We start from the raw sequence: 12,647 nt of genomic DNA, 5'->3' as shown, positions 1-12,647 counted from the left end.
CAGAGCAGGATCGAGCAATACGCGGCGATGCCAGCACCCCGCTCACCAGAGAGAACGCCACCGGTCACCCCGGACCCCATGGATAACATTTCCCTGAAAGATATCATGAGTGCCATCACCAGCTCCAGGACTTCGATGGAGAAAAAGATGGACAGCATCGGTGCAGATGTGTCCCTATTACGGCACGACCTCCAGAAGCTGACCGCCCGAACGGTTGAGGCGGAGGCCCGAATCTCTGAAACCGAGGATGGCCTACGTGGCGTCAACAGGCAAGTGACGAACATGTTAGCACGGATAAAGACCCTGGAGGCAAGGGTGGACGATAGCGAGGGCAGATCCCGACGTAACAATGTCCGCATAATCGGCCTGCCCGAAAAGGCCGAAGGGGATTGTATGGAGCTTTTCCTGGAGGACTGGCTGATGAACATTTATGACAGAGAGGCTTTCTCTAAATTTTTTTCTATTGAACGGGCCCATCGCATTCCGACTGGCAGAGTGATACCTGGGGCCCCACCACGCCCAGTGATTGCCAGGTTTCTGAATTACAGAGACAGAGATACGGTACTCCAGCTAGCAAGATCGAAGGGCATGGTCACATTTAACGGATCCAAAATAGCCTTTTTCCCCGATTTCACCAAAGAAGTCCAGAAAGCACGCCAATCATTCGACCCGCTTAAAAGACGCTTACAATCAGCAGGCGTCAAATATGGTCTGATCTTCCCGGCCCAGCTCAAAATATTCCACGGTGGCACGTCAGTGCACTTTACCGACCCCAGAGAGGCATGGAACTGGGCCGAGCGGCACATAGAAGGGGATTGGAATGCGGAGGAGAGAAGAAGAGGCAGACGCAACAGCCCTCGACCGGAGCGCCCACCGGAGCAAGGCCAACAACAGCACCAACAGCCTGCTAATCCGCCGCAGGGAAATATTTGAACTGGGGAACAACACGGGAACAACACGGAGCACGAAACTACGATACTGGGATTTGGACTATCGAGTAAACTTGTGCCCCCTCCCCGGGCAGGTCAACGCACGGATTGCAACCAGGCCAGTGGTCGGACGGCCGCCCACCCCACGGGCAAAGTCTAACACCGAGGAAGCCCACGACAGCACCACGGACAGTTGCGTAAGCTATATGGTGCAAAGGCCACTGACTGTGGCTTAGTTTAAAGTTTATTTGTTCTGGTTCAAACTTCGGGCGACAGATACTCCAAGTTGGGTGGGAGTATAGGGAGGGGGGATAGATAACACAACCGGGGCGGTAGATGCCCCCAAGGGAACAAATGTTTGAACAGATGGGAGGAAGAATCTACTCCCGTGTTTGGAGGCTTGTTTTCAGGTTCGTTTTAAATTTTATTCATGTATGGTCCGACAACAGTACACAACCACTTTCACGCGCTTGCGCCTCACAGCGAAACACCAGCGCGTGCATCCCCACGGAATCCCACACATTCTGCTTCACAACAACCCGCTCCCCAGCCAGATGACGCACGACAGATATGATACGAGAACATTGCGTTTTCTTACGTGGAATGTCAACGGGCTGGGTAGTGGGATTAAACGCAAACTTGTCACCCAAACATTAAACAGACACGCGCCGGATGTGGTGATGCTCACGGAAACCCATCTAGCGGGTTCCACATGCAACCTATTTAAACGAGGCCACTATCGTATTGCACTACACTCAGGTTTCACCACGGGCTCCAGGGGGGTCCTCATACTGATTCACAAAAGGCTGCCATTGACTCTATCCAGTGTGTCACAGGACAGGGGGGGCAGATTCGTGCACATGACAGGATCCCTATGGAATCGAACCATAACAATAATAGCCGTGTACGCACCACCCGCGCTGCTGCCAAGTCTCATAGAGGACATAACTCCCCGGATAGCACAGGACTCCTCAGACACACTAATCCTTGGTGGCGACTTCAACGAAGTCATGAACCTGGGCATGGATCGCACACACCTAAGGGGCAGGAATCCTGAACTACACACCAAGCTAGCCTCCTTCATATCAGCACTGGGCCTGAGAGACGTGTGGCGGGACCTTCACCCGGGGGAGCGGGAATACTCTTTTCATTCGGGCGCGCACGCTTCCCTCTCCCGGTTAGACTACTTTTTCGTGCCAACCACCGAGATACATAGGGTAACTAGTGCCGCGCTACTTCCACGCGGCATTTCTGACCACTCTCCCCTACTAATGGAATTATCAACATCACGACCCATTCCCCCACCCTCATGGCGCCTCAACAATTATTATCTAGGCTTCCCAGAGCTAGTTGAGCGAATACAAGAAACCACAACCAAATACTTCGAGCTGAACGCTGGGTCAGTAGACGACCCGAGCTTATTATGGGAAGCGTACAAGCCGGTCTTGCGGGGAGAGATCATCTCCTGGATAGCGGCGCAAAAAAAGGCCCACATGCAAAAATTACACGAAGCGGAAGATCAGGTGGAACGGGCAGAAAGTGCGCATCTGGCGCGAGACCTGCCCGAAACGAACCGAGCTTTAATCCTGGCCCAAAAAAAACTGCACAATGTAGCCTTAGACAATGCCAAACAGGCACACGCCACAATGCGAGCCAGATTATATGAGACAGGCGATAAGGCGGGTAAAATGTTGGCCTGGCTCGAACGTAGGGATGAAGGGCACAAACAGGTCAGGATGATCAAACCCGACAATTCAGAACCGCTGTGGACAGACCAGGCGATCGCAGAAGGCTTCGCTAAATACTACGCAGGGCTCTATGGGTCGCCGGAAGCCCCCATTGATCTCTCTGTGCTGAACGGGATCACCCTACCCAGCCTAACGGACACACAAAGAGGGCTGCTTGAGGCAGCCATTACCGAGGAAGAGCTTGGGGCGGCCATGTCTCAACTAAATCCTGGGAAAACTCCGGGACCAAACGGCTTCCCGGTAGAGACGTGGAAGGGGGTGGAACCGAGTGCGTTAATCCCGCATCTCTTGCATATGTACACTCACTCGAGGGAGCAAGGGCAGCTTCCCCTGGACCTAAGAAGGGCCACTATAGTGGTGATCCCCAAAGCAGATAAACCACCAGAGAGGTGTAGCTCATACAGGCCCATCTCATTACTTAATACCGAGACCAAAATCCTGGCGAAAGCATTGGCAATCCGCCTGCAGAAAGTTATCTCATCACTTATACACCCTGACCAATGTGGCTTTATGCCCCAGCGGTCAACGCGTATGAATATCCACCGACTGCACACTGCGATTGAAAAATCCCCCCTATTGCGGGACCCCCTAGCCCTGCTAGCAATAGATTTTGAAAAGGCTTTCGATTCGGTACACTGGCCAGCATTGTGGGAAATAATGCGCCGAATGGGCTTCGGTGACCAGTTCCTGGGATGGGTACAACTACTATACGAATCCCCTGAAGCTGTGACCAGAGTAAATGGTTGGTCTTCGCAACCGTTCAGACTGGGCAAGGGAACACGACAGGGGTGCCCCCTGTCTGCAATGCTCTTTGCGCTGGCCATAGAGCCACTGGCAATTCTATTACGTGAATCTCGACTATGGAAGGGCTTCCGGTGGACAGAAAATTGGGAGGATAGGGTCTCGCTGTATGCGGATGATCTGCTTTTGTATCTAGCGGACCCCATAGTCTCGTGCCCAGTGGTGATTGGTATATTGAAGGATTATGAATCCTTTAGTGGGTTGAAGGTGAACTGGTCGAAGTCCACACTATTCCCAATGAGAGAGGTGGACAGCGCTGAACTACGGGACTGCCCATTTCGCATAGAAGTTGACCAATTCCGCTATCTAGGGGTACAGATAACGACGAATCTGGCCGAGTATGTTGAGAAGAATCTCCACCCGGTCACTAATCGCCTTGCGGATGACGTCAAACACTGGAACGCCCTTCCACTGACCCTATTAGGGAGAGCAGCGTTATTCAAGATGTTGGCGTTACCTAGATTCCTGTATATACTCCAAAATGCCCCGCTACACATCCCCAGACAAGAGTTTCACAGAATTGACAGGATCCTTCGGAAACTCCTGTGGAATAACGGACACCCAAGACTGGCGCTCCACATCCTGCAGCGCTCCATCTGGGAGGGAGGCATAGGATTGCCGCGTATACAGACATACTATTGGGCGAGTCAAATGGCGGTGATAAACGACCTCCTACACGGCGATTCCTCGCTACCCCACATAAAATTCGATACTCTCGATGGGACCAGCACAACCCCATTAGAATCCCTATACCGGAAAACTAACAGCAGTAGTAACAAAACAATGGCTAATCACCGAACGCTAGTCTGGGAAGAGGCACACAAGCACATACACTGGGAGGGGAGAACCACACCAGTACAGCCACTGTGGGCGAACAAAAATATCCCGGAACTGGGCAAACTTCCAAAATGGCGGAACTGGGTGGCTGCGGGAATTTCCAAAGTAGGAGATGTGTTCCGGGAGGGGAGTCCGGTGACATTTGAGAGGTTAGTGGAGGATTTTAATCTGCCCGCCACAGACCGATATCGGCATGTGCAAATGTGTCATGCTTTACAACAGCATTTACCTGCACTACGAGATATGGCGGACTGCACCCCCATAGAAAGAAACCTGGTTCTGGAGAGCATAGATGTCAAAATTACCTCAGTAATGTACAATGTCCTCACCTCGTTTGCCACGCCGGAGCTTTCAAGCCTAAAGTCTAAGTGGGAGAGGGATGTGGGAGCGATATTGCCCGAAGATTGGATAACGATCCTAATGTACCCAAGAGATACGGCCATCTCGGCCAGGCTACGCCTGGTACAACTCAAAATCCTGCATAGAATATATTACCCGCGGGTAGCGTTATACAGATGGGGCAAGACCACAGACCCAAACTGCTTGCGATGCCTTCAAAACGAGGGCACCTTCTTTCACATCATATGGGATTGCCCACACATCACGACATACTGGCAGCACTGTTGTGACACACTCAGTAAGGTTTTGGGTCGAACTGTGCTCAGAGATCCAAAGCTGATGTTGTTGGGAGTGGAGGAAGAGGGTGAAATGTCTCGCTCCGATAGACTATTATTTGCAACCTCCACGGCACTGATTAAGCGCAACATTGCCAGGCTGTGGGGCTCGAGCGTTACCCCTGTGCACGCACAGTGGTTGGATGATGTGGAAGCATGCATTGCGATGGAGCGAAGGGTATATGCGGCCAGGGGATGTCCTAGGAAAGCGGGGAAAATCTGGGAAAAGTGGGAGAATGCAGTATGAAATTCTTTAGTAGGAACTAGGCCGACGGCCAGCATGTGATGGCAGAGCAAGAATGTGCATAACGCTGACAATGTGTCCTCAAGATGTTGTAAAACGGACCATACACTCTTTACTGTTTATGTTATTATTGATGGTCGGACCCTTCAGGGTCACTGTTTTTTCTTGTATGATGTAATAAAACCAATAAAAGTGTTTGATCAAAAAAGAATGTCTAAAATTCATCAAAATGACCAATTATTCATTGGCTATGCAGGCACTAAATTGGGTTTAGCTGAGACAAAACAGACCCTATCCAGATGGATCATCCTGGCTATTGGGGAATGTTACAGGTTAGCGGGCAAAGACCCGCCAGAAGGCTTGAGGGCACATTCCACAAGGGGCACGGCAACCTCTGCTGCTCTCCAGAATGTTGCTCCAGTCAAAGACATTTGTGCAGTGGCCACTTGGTCATCTGTTCACACGTTTGTGAAACATTTCTGCCTTGGTTCAACTTCCAGTTTAGAAGGACAATTTGGAAAAGCGGTCCTTCGTTCAGTCCATGATAACAGTTAAGACAAAATATAATTTGTACTCCCACCCCCAAATTATTACTGCTTTGGGAATCTATCATAAGATGGGGAATATGTGGGAGGGCACTATCTATTTGAAGAAAAAGTTACTTTCCCCATGTAACGTTATTTTGATTGGATGTTCCTCCCACATATTCCACATCGCCCCTCCCAGCCCACACTGCAATAGAATTTTCATCTCTTTACACTTTACGCTTTCTTGGAGCCTACGGTCTATGGTACGCCTGGTAATTCCTCTACAGGAGGGGGAAAAACAGAATTGAAGCCAATGGGCGCTGCATGCGCTATGATGTTGACAGTCAAACGGAGGCCCTCGAGGGACATCGACGAGACGAGACGGCACACTGGGCCCCCTGTTGAAATATTTTCCAATGCAGATAAAGCTGGAAGGATAATTATAATAAGATGAGGAATACGTGGGAGGAACATCAAATCGAAAGAACGTTACCAGGTTTAAGTAAATTGTTCATCTAAACAGAGATCAAGAAAGTCCTATTATTTTCTTATGTGAAAAGAATAACAGGTGGAGAGTGAAAGGATAGGTATCTGAAAAAAGCAAATGACTGGTTTGAAAATGTCAATATAGTTCATATTTCACAACTCTCGGCTACTTTAGTGTTTGTTGCCAAAGGTTGTGTTGCATACAACTCTAATGAGCCATTATTTTGACTACTTCCGTTACAATGTGCTGTTAAAGAAATACCCTCAGGACCTGATAGCCAAAAAATAGGCACTGGAGCCAGTGAGCATTTCTCATTTGTACCCGCTACCTGATCCACGAAGCGTAAAACTGGAGCAAATCTTGAGATGCCTGGGACATCTTTGAGATGCCCATGAGCAAATGGGATTCAAAAACATTTACTCCATTTCTGGGATGTTTCTGGCAACTGGCGATTTGTTTGTATTTGCACTTTGTGAATCAGATGTAGGGTGGGGGTTGCAAATTTGAGATGTTCGCGGGCGTCTCCATAATTGCTCGAGTGCAAATCTTTGTAAATTGGGTCCAAAGTTTAGCTTTATCTGAAACCATGTATCACAAGCAAGTGTCATATGTTTCACCGCCTGTTCATACCACACAGGAATTGAGTTCTAAACGTGTACGGTAAGACTGTGTGTACTTATCTGCCATGCACAGCTCATGCTCTGCTGGGAATCTCTCTCTGCATGTTCGCAATGATCTCATTTGTTAGGAGAAACTGCAGACATGCGTTGAAATGGTATGTTGTTGAATCCTGACAGTGTAGTAACACAAGGTCTAACTTTGTTTCATAGGGAAGAGATGGCTGCGATTATGCCCTGGGACTGACACCAACAGGAATATTAATCTTCGAGGGAGCAAACAAAATAGGCCTGTTCTTTTGGTAATTCCAGTTTGCTTTATTTTTCTTTTGTTTTACTTTCACGTTCTCCGTATGTTTGCAGTTCTGTAACTGTTGTGATGATATGAAGGGCTGGCACATTTCCCAAAAATGCAAACTAAGCCTCATTGAAGTGAATACATAAATGACCAGAATAATAATAAATGAACCTTAAACAGAATCATCTGCTTAAAATGCAAGTAAGACCGCCTAACTCCAGGACATCATTCCAGCTGCTATAAACATTATGAGATGGGGCAAAACTCTGAGAGGCAGATTATAAGCCATGTGGGGCAGCGCTCTTTTTTTGTCTGTCTGCAAATTAGAGGGGTGCAAACATTCATTGCTCTTATTTTGCAGATATTTACTTTTGTGCAGTTTATGCCTCTGCCTCCATCATCCCGGGTCAAAGGTGGAAGAAGAAGGCAAAGGTAGATTACTGCGCAGGAGAAGTAGTCAAATTCAATTTCAACACACTTTTTTAAATCCAATTTCACTGCAAATATATGCAGAGGGGTCGAGGGTGATAGTTAAGGTAGGGGGTGGAAGGTGGTGGAGTGTGGGGGTATCCCACTGCATATATTTACGGCAAGATGGTTAACAATATAAAATGACAAATTCTCCTCAACCAAATCGCAGGACCGGAGAAGAGGTGCGATGGCCACTCTGTGGATAAAGCCACTGGGTCAGTCTTTGCCTTTCGTACCATCTACTACCTCCCTCTTCCCTGCTTTTATTATCAAAGGAAGCGAAGGAAAGGCTTCAACCGGCCTGGGGACCTTTACTGGTGCAGGATCTGTAGTCACATCAAAGAAACTATCCTGTGTGGACAACGAGAAGCCTTTCCCACAAACCCTGCTGTAAAGATGAAAAATGATCTCTTTCTACCTATAGGTCGCAGTGGGACAGCACTTTTTGATCCAGTATTGTGCTCTTCTTCCAAAGGAAAAGAATGTGCGGAGTCTGGAATTCTATAGATACAGAGAGGGAGGATAGCTCGGGGGCAACGTGTTCGTCTTGGAAGCAAGACGACACAGAGCATCACAGGTTCGATATGACAATGCATTACTTACCGTAAAAGCATTTCTGATGGTTGTATCTGCTTAGATTCACATGCTGTGCATAGGTCCCACATCCAGTGGTCACTGCGGAGTATTGCATTTTGTTTTTCGTAGTCGAAAAGGGGACGTCGACAAGGCGTGTCTGAAACACTATCCCTATAGTGACGTGCGTTGTACCCACAATCCCTCACGCGTCGAGGTCCCTCTGTTTGTATTTTTCTGCCCTGAGGGAGCCTTCTAGACGTGAGTGAGTACAGAAAAGAGAGATATAAAAGGAAGTCTATGTTCCTTCCATCCGAGCGGGGAGGAAGGGTGGGCGCATGTGAATCTAAGCAGATACAACCATCAGAAATGCTTTTACGGTAAGTAATGCATTGTCTTCTGATGTTTGTTAATCTGCTTAGAATCACATGCTGTGCATAGACTAGCGAGCAGTACCCGGAGTTGGCGGTGGGTTATGAGAAGGAACAGTAGAGAAAAGATGTCTTAATACTGCCTGTCCCACCTGGGAGTCAGATCTAGAGTGTGCATCTAGACAGTAGTGTTTTGTAAAGGTGTGCACAGAACTCCAGGTAGCCGCTTTGCAGATGGACTCAAGGGGAACATTTGCAATGAATGCTATGGACGCCCCCGTGCCTCGAGTAGAATGTGCTCTTGGCCTAAAGGGCAGTTCTCTCTTAGCAAGAATATAGCAGAGAGTGATGCATTGAACAATCCATCTAGAAATAGTGGACTTTGAAACTGCATCCCCTTCTCTCCCTGCTGCCACCGAGACGAAGAACTGATTAGTCTTCCTTAGTGGTCTGGTTCTTTCGATGTAGAACATGACCGCTCTGCGCACATCTAGTGTGTGCAGAGTTTTTTCTCCCAAGTTGGAAGGATTTTGAAAGAACGCTGGTAGTTCTATAGACTGGTTTACGTGGAATTTTGAGATGAATTTCGGAGCAAACCTTGGGTGAGTGCGTAGAACCACCTTATCTCTGTGAACTGTAACGAAGGGGTCTAGAACAGAAAGAGCCTGAAGTTCACTTACTCTCCTGATGGAGGTGATAGCTATTAAAAAAGCAGTCTTAATAGTGAGGTGTTTAAGAGATGCTTTGTGCATGGGTTCGAATGGGGGGTGTATTCTTTTTACTCCCTCCATGAAAGCCTTTATAACAGGGATCTTCCACCACGACACCTTGAGTTGGGAAGTGGTGTATGCAGAAAGTGCCGCTAGGTGGACTTTAATGGAATTGAACACTAGACCTGAATCCATTAGGTGGGTCAGGTATAGAACAATATGTGTGGGAGAGCAGTCAATCGGGTTGATGCTCTTACCCCTGCACCAGATGACAAACCTCTTCCATTTGCTAGAATAGCAGTGGCGAGTGTTAGGTTTTCTGGCTTCTTTGAGGATGTCCATGCATCTCTGCGGGAGCTGTAGATGTCCGAATTCTATGATTTCAGGAGCCAAGCTGCTAAGTTCATGTTCTGGGGGCATGGATGCAGGGTCCTGCCCTTGTCTTGTGACAGCATGTTGTACGGGCAGGGGAGTTTCACTGGGGGAGATAGAGACATCTCCATCAAGTGAGCGAACCATGGCTGTCGGGCCCACATTGGGGCCACCAGTATCATGGTTACTTGTTCCTGGTGCATCTTGTGCACCACCTTGTTGAGAAGGGGAGTCGGGGGAAAAGCGTAAACAAATTTCCCTGACTATTGTATCGACAGACCGTTCCCCTTGGATGGGTTCTGGGGGTACCTGGAGGCGTAACTTAGGCATTGTGAGTTCTCCAGGGTTGCGAACAGGTCTATTTCTGGGAATCCCCATTGTGTGAAGACATCGAAGACGATGTCTCCGTGCAGTCGCCATTCGTACTCTTTGGGCAGGGGGAGATCTCTGCTGAGTTTGTCTGCCAGCAGATTGAGTTCCCCTGGTACATGTTGTGACAGTAGGAACATGTCTTGTTTGAGAGCCCACTTCCATATATTTTGGGCCAGTTTGGACAGTCCTGGAGAGTGGGTTCCCCCCTGCTTGTTGATGTAATACATGGCTGTGGTGCTGTCTGTAACGACCATCACTGTCCTGCCTTGTAGGTGTTCCTGGAAGGCTTTTAGCGCCTTCAACACCGCTAGTAGCTCCAGTAGATTGATGTGTTTGGATGCTACGTTCGGAGTCCACACTCCGTGAGCAGTCTGATGGGATAGGTGAGCCCCCCATCCTGTGAGGGATGCGTCTGTGGTTAGAGTGGCTTCCACCGCGGGTGTGGCAAAGGGTTTCCCTTTTCCCAGGTTTTCCTTTGTCCACCACCGTAGCGAGAGAACCAAGGCCTGCGAGACCACCACTAGATCGTCCCATAGTCCGCTGGCCTGATACCACTGTCTGTTGAGCCACTCTTGCATTGGGCGCATGCGCAGGCGCGCGTGAGGTACCAAAAAAATACACAACGCCATCATGCCTAGCAAGCGCATTGCTTTGCGTACCGTCACCTCTCGACCGGTCACATATTGAGGGATCTGAAACAGCATGTTTTGGACCCTCTCTTTGGAGGGGAAGACGAGGCCGTCCTTTGTTTGAATTAGAGCCCCTAGGAATTGTTTGATTTGGCTGGGGTCTAGGCTGGACTTCTTTTCGTTGATGGAGAAGCCCAACTGGAACAAAAGGTCTACAGTCTTTTGGGTATTGGAGAAGCATGTTTCGTAAGAATCCCCTGTTATGAGCCAGTCGTCGAGGTAAGGGTAAACTGGGATGGACAACCTGCGCAGGTGGGCCGCTGCCACTGCCAGCACCTTCGTGAATACCCTTGGTGCTGATGCTATGCCGAAGGGTAGCACTCTGAACTGGTAGTGTTTGTCCTCTATCATGAACCTGAGGTATTTTCTGTGCGCTGGCAACATTAAAATATGAAAGTATGCATCTTTCATGTCCAATGTTGTCATGTAATCTCCCTGTGATAGCAGTGGGATCACTTCCTGTAAGGTCACCATACGAAACTTTTGGGGTTTGATAAACTTGTTCGCTGGGCGCAGATCTAATACAGGGCGCATGGTTAGATCCTTTTTGGGTACAAGGAAGTACACTGAATAAATACCTTCCGTTACCTGAGATAGAGGAACGACCTCTATGGCTCCTTTTTCCAGCAGTTGTTGTACTTCTTGGAGAAGGATGGCAAGATGTTCCCGTGTGATGCGTCGTCCCCTCGGGGGGTTTGTATGTTGGGGAACTGTTGAATTCGATGCAGTATCCGTGGGCTACGGTGGAAAGTACCCAGCGGTCTGACGTTATACCCTCCCATGCTGGAAGAAAGGATGTTATCCGGCCCCCGACCGTTGTTGCATGGGAGGGGATGCGAATCTTAGCATCACTTGGTGTTGTTGGGGGCTTGGGAGCCTCTGGGGGTGGACCCCCGACCTCTTCCTTTGCCCTGGCGCTGGCCTCTTTGGCTGTACTGGCCACTATTGGTTTGGAAATTGGGGGCAGGGTACTGTTGCTGCTGGTTTTGTTGTTGGCGTTGGCCACAAAAAAAGCGTTTGTTGCCATAGCCGCGTCTGGTAGAGGGCTTAGAGATTTGGTCAAGAGTTTTGATAGTATCGAACTCTTTTTTAGCCATCTCCAGAGCCTCATCCACCGCTTTCCCGAAGAGGTTAGAGTCTTCAACAGGTTTATTTATTAAAGACACCTGTGTCTCCGGTTTGAACCCTGAGTTGCGCAGCCATACGTGGCGTTTTAGGAGTATTCCCTGAACCAGGGAACGTCCCGCTGTTTCTGCCGCATCCAGAGAGTTCTTTACAATACTCTGGTTGACCTGGGTTCCTTCGCCAATAGTTGTTAGCAGGCGTGTACGTAGAGGTTCCGGCGCTTCTTCGGCGTCTTTGCGCAGTTTGGCCCACTGCGCGTCCGCATAGCTAGCGAGCAAAGAATTGTTGTTCGCAATTCTTGCCGAAAAGGCAGCCGAGGATGTAACTCTTTTTGCAAGGGCATATAACCTCTTGCCCTCCTTGTCAGGTGGTGCCTCACTGGTGGAAAGTGGTACCCCTGCTCTCTTTCTTGTATTGGTTACTACCAGGGAATCCGGAATGGAATGTCCCCTGATGTACAGCGGGTCTGAGGGTGAAGGAGTGAAAAACTTTTCAATTCTAGGATTAACCCCTCTGGTTAGTGCGGGTGTGGACAGCGAAGGGATGATTCTCCTCTTCACCGAAGCGAGGAGGGGAATGGTCTGACTGACCGGGCGTTTCTCCTTAATTACTCTTTCCACAAAGTCTAATTCGGGAGAGAGCTCCCCAGTGTCCAGTTCGAAATGTGCTGCTGCTCTGCGCAACAGGGCATTGAATGTGGGCTGATCGTCAATGGGAGACGTGTTTCTAACTGGTGAATTGTCAGGAGGATTTAGGTTCAGGACATCAGTATCGGAATATACTGATGGGGATTGCCAGGGGT

General features: G+C 49.0%; 1 protein-coding gene across 1 annotated transcript in view; it reads left to right on the top strand.

The window, feature by feature from the left end:
• The window catches only part of EPB41L4B (erythrocyte membrane protein band 4.1 like 4B), a 950,447-nt gene that overhangs the window by 851,971 nt on the left and 85,829 nt on the right, over positions 1-12,647 (top strand). The window contains exon 9 of the mRNA XM_069620555.1: positions 7,078-7,166. Within this exon, the coding sequence (XP_069476656.1) occupies positions 7,078-7,166 (89 nt within the window). The remainder of the gene's footprint in view (positions 1-7,077; positions 7,167-12,647) is intronic.

Source organism: Ambystoma mexicanum, chromosome 5q, assembly GCF_040938575.1.
Source record: "Ambystoma mexicanum isolate Mex_15411 chromosome 5q, UKY_AmexF1_1, whole genome shotgun sequence".
In the NCBI taxonomy this organism is placed as follows: Eukaryota; Metazoa; Chordata; class Amphibia; order Caudata; family Ambystomatidae; genus Ambystoma; species Ambystoma mexicanum.
Note: the sequence above shows the minus strand (reverse complement) of the source record. Positions and strands in the feature narration are given on the sequence as shown.